The 8,179-nt window shown below is 40.5% G+C and overlaps 1 protein-coding gene across 1 annotated transcript; it reads right to left on the bottom strand.

Annotated features, from left to right (window-relative positions):
• Positions 1-664: 664 nt before the first annotated feature.
• On the bottom strand, positions 665-6,186 carry LOC149172590 (uncharacterized). The gene is made up of 3 exons (XM_089426382.1): positions 5,781-6,186; positions 5,071-5,639; positions 665-4,516 (listed from the first exon to the last, which is right to left on the bottom strand). The coding sequence occupies exons 1-3, from the start codon at positions 6,184-6,186 to the stop codon at positions 665-667; spliced, it is 4,827 nt and encodes a 1,608-aa protein (XP_089282508.1).
• Between the last annotated feature and the right edge of the window lie 1,993 nt (positions 6,187-8,179).

The raw sequence follows: 8,179 nt of genomic DNA on the forward strand, positions 1-8,179 counted from the left end.
TGAATATTTTCTTGGAAAAAAAATTAATGCATTTTGTCTAATTAACATGGATTCAGATTGAGATGAATATTAATAAATTTTCTTAACTAATGTAATTATGGATATACTAATATACAAATTAAACTAAAGTATATAATATAAAATTTCATATTGATAAAATTTCTTAACTAGTGTAATTATGGATATACTAATATACAAATGAAACTAAAGCATATAATATAAAACTTTAATATTAATACAATTGATCAAATATAATTTAATGAAATTTGGATCATTTATATTTATATTAAATTAATATATAAAAAATGGAATAAATAAAAAATGAAAATTTTTAATTTATTTTATAATATCCACATAAAATTTTTATTCTCTTTTATAAAAAAATTTAATATTCACATAAAATTTTATTTTGAAAATTTTGAACTTTTTTTTTTTTAACAGGAACGGTTATGAGTTGTATTAATGGGTTGGTCTAAATACCAGTCTTCTGAATACAATAGATATGGGCACTATCCAGTTGGGTTCTTCCTTCTGAGAATCTTTTAGTCTTGCTGTCCACTTCCATTTGGATTCAGCAATTGCGCTTTTATTTCCTATTTGCCCCAATTTAAATATACATACAAACAACTTTAAAATTAAGCAAAAAAACATCTTCTGAAATGCTTTAGGGAATTGGAACCCAGGCTTCTTCTCCACCTCTTTTCAAAATTCCGGCCGAAAGCAGAGCAGCTTTATTGGCTTCAAGATCTGCCTCCTTGTTGTTGTCTCTCAGCACGTGAAAGAATTTCAGTTTTTGAAACGTCTTTGCCATTCCTCTGATTCTATGGATCAGTCTTGCTAGTCTTAAATCCCGTGGAATGGAGCCAGTCACCATCAGTTTGATGATCACTTCAGAGTCCCCCAGGATATTGGCCTCTTTAATTTCCAGATTCTGAAGATATTTGAGTCCTTGGAAGAGGGCAAATGCTTCAGCTTGGATGCTGGAGTTGATTCCCAATCCCCAGGCAAAATGGAGGATCTCTGCACCATCTATGTTTTTAATTACTCCCCCTGCTCCAGCGCTGCCCGGATTACCTTTTGCTGCACCATCGAAGAAGAGGGAGTGCATCCTCTGGTTGAGAATCCAGTCTTGAAAGTCCTCTCTGCCTTTTCCCCTTATTTGCCATTCCTCTGGTGGAGCCAAGCTTCTGATATTTTGCTGAAAATTCAGGTTCAAGGAGGACCCCCAATCTTTGTCTAACTGGGTGAGGTTGGAGTCGTCTATGTGACCTCCCAGACATTCTTTTATTTGGGACTTTACCTTGATCGCCACTATCTTGGCGTTGTGATGGAGACTCCTGAAGATTCTGCTGTTGCGCTCAAGCCATAGCTGCCAGCAGCAAATTTTTAGCAGTGATGCCCAGGCCGCTTTGATCCCTTTGTTTTTGGGAGGGGGTCCGGGAAAGCAAGTTTTCCAGGTGGCAAACAGATCTGATATGGTCGCTGGAAGCTCGAATTTGGGATTCCAATGCTCCATCAGATCTCTCCAGACCTGAATTGAGAATTTACAATTTAGAATCAGGTGAGTGGCGCTTTCCTCAGAGTCATAGCACAGCGAGCACCTGGACGGTCCATAGAAACCACGCCTCTGGAGCTTGTCTTCTGTTAAAATTTTCCTGTGGCACAGTAACCAGCAAAAGATATCGATTTTTGGCAGCGTGGGGTTGCCCCATACTGCTTTCCACGGGGCCGGGTCGATGGGCGCGTTTGGGATTGCGTCTAGACACGCATATCCTTGGGCGACTGTGTAACCCGAAGAGTGAACGCCCCATCCTCGCCTGTCCTTCTTGTTAATGCGCACAGGAGCAATGCCATTCAGAAGATCGCGGAAGTGTGCGAGTTCTTGGTGCAGGTCTGAGGGCAGATCCGGCAGGCTCCAGCCCGCCCACTGCGCACCATTCCAAGTGGAGATGTCCCACAGTTTATTCTTCCCTGCAGCCACCAAACGATCCTTCAGCGATTTCAGATTTGGACTATCTCCGATAGGATCTCGGTCCATGATCCGGTCCCTCCATAGATTAATTTTTTTGCCGTTTCCGGGAATCCAATAGGCTTTTGATTGGATCAAGGGGGCCGCTTTGGAGCAAAGATTGACGAAGGGCGTATTTCCTTGAGGCAGGGGACCGTCTAAGCATCTCAGCCTTGCTCCTTTGAGATATTTTCGCCAGAGAGCTGTCTGTGCCCAGCCTGGCTTAGGCGCAATTATTCTCCATAGAAGTTTAGCTCCCATTGCTATGTTCTGGTAAAGGAGCTTTTTGAAGTTGAGCCCTCCCTCCATCTTAGGCTTGAGGACAGTCTCCCAATTGACAAGCTGGAATCTTCTCTCATTGTGTTTACCCCCTTTCCAAAAGAAATTTTGGATATATTGTTCCATTTTCTGGAGTATACCCTTAGGCGCCAGAAGCACAACAAACTGGAATAACGGAAGACTGCTAAGGACAGCCTTGATGAGGACTGTCTTACCTGCCATATTTAACCAATTAACTCCCCATGCCTGGAGTTTACATTTAAACTTTTCTACCTGAGGCATCCAGTCCCTACTGTAGGCTCGTTTGAGGAAGACGGGCAGCCCCAGATACTTAAACGATGTCCATTGTGAGGAAGCTGCAAATCCTAGGCATCTGGAGATAGAGCTGATCAAAGAGGGCGAAGTGTTCCAGCAGTAAGTGTGGCACTTACCCTTGTTGAGGCTGCTACCAGACTCCGTGCAGTACTCATCGAGCACCTCTTTAAATTTTCTGGCCGAGTGGATCGAGGCTGTCCCAAGCAGCAGGGTATCATCTGCAAATAATGCATGATTTATGTTTTGGACCCCCCTTGCTATAGATATCCCTGTTATCTCCTGCTCTTGCATTTGATTGTTTAGGTGAAAGCTGAGCACTGAAGCTTGGATTACAAACAGCAGGGGAGACATGGGGCAACCCTGTCTTAACCCTCTTGTAGCTTTGAAGAAACCTGCAGATCTACCATTGATTAATGGGGCGATCCATGGTTCCGAGATGCAGGCTCGGATCCAATTGATGAATCTCTCCCCAAATCCAAATTTTTTCAACACATTCAACAGAAAACTATGGTTAACTCGATCAAAGGCATTTGCAAGGTCTAGTTTGATTGCCATACCTTGTTCCTTGCGTTGCTGACTTGAAAGAATTGCCTCTTGGACAAGAGTGAAATTGTCTACTAAGTGCCTTCCGTGGATGAAGCCTCCTTGGTTCTCCGGGATGATTTTAGGAAGAATATACCTCAACCTATTAGCAATGACTTTTGTGATCAGTTTGTAGCCAGTGTTGCACAGCGATATGGGCCGAAACCTGTTGAAGGAGTTGGCTCCCTTTTCCTTGGGGATGAGAGCTAGGAAGGAAGAATTGGTGCTTCCTCCTAGTTTCTGGCAAGCCTGCGATTTTAGGACCATTTTATATAAGTCTTTCCCCACTATGTGCCAGCAGGTTTGGAGGAAAGAGGCGGAAAAGCCATCAGGGCCAGGGGATTTGTCAGGATTCATGGCATAGAGGGCTCTTTTGACTTCATCCATAGTGACTTTACTTTCTAAGTGATGGTTCATATCAACAGATATTGAGGAGGGGATACCGTCCAACAAACTAAAGTTCTGGTTCGAATTGTTGTCTTTACTATACAACCCTTTGAAATGGAGATGAGCTGCCTGTTTGATACTTGCAAAGTCCTTATGAGTGATATCCGCTTCCTTAATTTCTCTGATGGAGTTGAAACCTTTTCTGGCTTCCGCATACTTATGAAAGAATGATGTATTTCTGTCTCCTGCCTTTAACCAGAGGCATCGTGATTTAATCCTCCACGTTTCTTCTTCAGTCAGGCAAGCTTGATGGTAGCATTGCTGAAGATGAGCCTCCTTATCTAAAGTCTCTCTGGTTATATTCTCCTCTTCTGCGTTCAGCTGAAATGCTTCGAGCTGGCTTTGGATATTTTTCCTATCAGATGCTGGGTTTGCAATAGTTTTGGCCCAGCTCTTCAGGGTTGTTTTCAGTCTCCTGAGTTTTTCTTCCCAGATATAAAATGGGGATCCAGTGACTGGTTGAGACCAGCTTTCTTTCACAATCTGCAAGAAGTTTGGTTCCTTGATCCATAGTGGGCTAAACTTGAAGGGAATGGGACCTAGATCCGCGTGGGCTCGAAGGGTGAGCTTGATTGGCTTGTGATCTGAGATGCTACAAGGAAGAATATGCATACTGGCATCTAGTCCAAGCATAAGATAAGAGCTATGCACCAAGAATCTGTCCAGCCTTGCTGCAATATGGCCTGGACCTATTCTTTTATTGGACCAAGTGTACATACCTGAGACGGGCTTGATATCTAGCAGATCCCAGTCTTGGAGGAGATCCTCGACCCATTCCCTTACCGGATCTCGTACAATGGAGCCCCCTCTCTTTTCGGTAGAATGCAAAGTGATGTTCAGGTCGCCTGCTATGATGACATTTTCTAAGGTAATCAGATCTGATTGCTGCCTTAAGGAGTCCCAATAGCTCTTTTTCTCTCCAGCATTTACCGGAACATAAACATTGAAAAGGCAGAGGATTTATTTTGTAATAACATGCTACATCTTTACCATCGCCCAGTGGGTGTTTGATGCCTTCGCCACCAGCGAAAATCTGTTTTCATTCCAAAGAGTACCCAACCCTCCAGAAGCTCCTCGGGCTGAGACAGCTGAAGCATTACTGTTTTTCCATAGTTTTTTACTTACCTGGAGAAAATCAGATTCCTCCATCTTAGTCTCCTGGAGAAGGAGTATGTCCGGGGCCTCTATTCTTATTAAGTTTCTTATCGCTTCTTCTTTTATTTTGCTGCCCATACCCCTACAATTCCAGGAGATGATCTTCATTATTTACCTTTGTTTGGATGGGCTCCCTTGGAGCCTTGTTGCTGGTTTCTTATCATCTTCGGTTTTTTTGCTAGCAGCTTCTCCAATGTTGGTTGGCTGCCCTGGAGTTTATCTTTGTACGTTTCATGTTCTCTTTTCTCCCGATCCGTTTTACGTCCTCTTGTAGATCTCCTTACCGAGGATTGGGATACTCCTATTTCCCCTTCCTCCTCTGATTCTTGATCCTCCTCCTCAGCTACTTCAGGGGTACCTTTTGAGCTTTCTGCAGCTCCCTTGTCCTTATCGCTGAGTGGTTGGGGATCTTTGTCTGGGGCCTCTGGCATCTGAGCTGCTTCTTCATGAGAATCCTCTGGTTGGGAGCTGAGAGGGCCGAACCTGTTCTCTAGATTGAACGAGGGCTGGGACTGCTGGGTCTGTTGGACAGGGTCCTTCGGAAGGTCTTTGCCTGTAACTCCTCCCTGCTTCTGGTTCTTAGGTGCCGTTTTGGATCGTTTTACCTGGTTCCAACCGGCCTCCTTCCCTTGAGCTGCTTCATTGGCCGTTGGACAGTTTCTGGCGAAGTGTCCATAGACCTGGCATTTCCGGCATTTGAAAGGCAGCTGTTCATAGTCTAACTTCTGCACATGTGTCCAGTTCCCTACTTTGAGTTTGATGGCCTCAGGAAGCCCCTCCTCCAGATCCACCTCTACGCAGATCCTTGCGCAGTCGTATTGATCCTTGCTGTTCGCGCGATCTATGAATTTCCCTAGGGCATTTCCAATATGCATCAGGGAGTCCCAGTTCCAACAATGAACCGGGAGATTGGGGAGCCTTACCCAAACCGGAACAGCTTTGGGCACATCTACTGCTGGATCAAAGTCAGGAGTCCATTTGTTCAGGTACAGACCCTGGGGGCCCATAAAGTAAGGGCCATTTCGAAAGATCAGCTCCTTATCTTCTTTGGAGGTAAACTCAAAGAGGAAGAATCCTCGACCCAGGAAATAAGATGTCACACTTTCGCTGATCAGCGGCGACCAATTTCTTTTAACCCAACTCTCTGTCGACTTGGGAGAAGGCCATAAGCCAGTAAACTGACCTATGAGGGCCCTCTCAGACAGAGACAGAGCAACCTGGATCGGGGTTTCCGGAGGTAATGAAATCTCGGGGATATCGTCAAGTTTCTTGACGAATCTCGCTGCTTCTGCATTTTTCTTCTTGGGCAACCCTTCAAGAAGGCGACTAAACGCTTCAGCAGGGGAGCTTGCCGACGGAGGAGGGGAGGAAGGGGTCTGGGGGGTGCCCAGCACCTCCATGGGCCCAAGATCTGATTGGCAGATCAAGGCTCCATGATCCTCAACAGGCACAACCGCAAAGGAAGAGCGGACGAATCCTCAGCTGGATCAACCGCGGAAGCGCGCAGGGGAGGGGATCAGCGAACTGGTCAACGGATCCGAGCTCGATCTGGAAAGCGCTGGGGCAGAATTATTATTCCTTTTGAAAATTTTGAACTTTAATATTAATGATGATGATGATTAACATCTACTCACACCAATGAAGTCTATTAGACCTTAATAAAGTAAGAGATTAATTGAGACTTTGTAATATTTTATTTCTATGATCAAAGAGAAGGGAAAGAAGTGTTCCTAGATTATTATAGTTTTGCTAACTAAACAAGTAGAGAAAATTGGTAGTGTGGTAAATATTTTGGAAATGAGAAGAGATGTGAGTAACTCCAAGAGAATAATTTTCATCTTCAACCGTAATTTTAGTGGAGCTTTCAAATACTTACATTAAATTAATGCATAAGAGGCTAGCTTGAAAAGTAGAAAATTATCAATTTAATTAAAAAGTTAAATTTATTTAATTTTAATTTTTTGGGAAAAAATATTATTTTGTAACAAAAATTAAATTAAATTAAAATATATTAATTTATAATTCACTTACTGTAAATAAATAAATATAAATAATAAATAAATAAACAAATAACCCACAAATTGTATGTATCTTTGAAACAATGTTAAAAATATTATTTTTGAGAAACTTTATTATATATCAATCTATATTCATTTTAACTCTAAATCTACCAAGCACCAAAAAAAAGATTAAATCTTTTGAGTGAAAATAAATTTGATCTAAATTAATTTTATTATTAATAATTAATAATTTTATTTTATTTTTTGTAATTTGATAAAAACAAAATATTTTATGTTTTAATTAATAATTATATTATTTATTTTTGTAATTTGATTGAATTAAAATATTTATATAATACAACATGAGAAATATTACAATATCTCATTTATATTATATAAAAAATATCTCCAGAAACAACCATCTCTACTGTACTATTTGAATCAAAACAACTAGAAACAATTCATTTAAAAGGTTTGACTTTGTAAAGTCAAACTCAAAAGCATATGGTTTGATTTTCCCAACCACTGGAAAAGTATTAATGGAAATTGTTGATTTTTCCCTATGATATGTGGTGACCCTAGACTTTAACTCAATCTTTTGATTCAAATTCCTTGATGTGGGCAGAGGTCATATATTCCTTGATTCAATATTCCTTGATGTTGGCGATGTTCCATGACTTTAATGTAAATTGAATGACTTCTGGGAGTATTCATATTCATGGGTGTATTGAGAAGACACAGTTGGGGTTAATAAATATTGAACAATGTTATATTTATATTGATGTGCATCTAGAAGGGATAATTCTCAAAATAAATGGTCAACGCATGTTTGGCACGGAGTCATTGATTAGTTATTAGTTATGGTTAAAAATATAAGGTAAATGGTACATTAACATTAAATATAAGGTAAATGAGAATATGAAACATTACCTTTTTGGAAAGCGGTCAATGATCAACACTTTCACATATGATTTTTTCTAAGCTTTCACATTCATAAGCGAAGCTTCCCTTCGTCACCCTTTTTAGTCCTTTTTCTCTTTAGTGTTGAATTCAATTAGCACTTAGAAACGCAGGAATGCCCCCATGAATATGGAAAGGGATTAATCACATACTGGAGAAAGGGAAATGGATGCATCTCACTTAAGAGGTAATTTAGAGAATTAATTTGACTCTTAATAATGGTTAAGAAATTTCAGGAAATACATGACTATGAAACAAATTAAAGTATGATTAAAACATGTACTTAGAGATGTCGATTTTATGAGATTATTGTACAAGTTTGTCAAAGAAAGAGATGATTTTAGATTAATAGGGAAATTATATTTGTGTATAAGGTATTGAATTTGTGAATTATTGATAGATAATATTCAAATGTTTGGATATTAATTAATTA

The sequence above is a fragment of the Pinus tabuliformis genome, chromosome 4_2 (assembly GCF_031772625.1).
Source record: "Pinus tabuliformis cultivar Carrire ecotype Pingquan chromosome 4_2, CPIR1, whole genome shotgun sequence".
NCBI classification, from domain to species: domain Eukaryota; kingdom Viridiplantae; phylum Streptophyta; class Pinopsida; order Pinales; family Pinaceae; genus Pinus; species Pinus tabuliformis.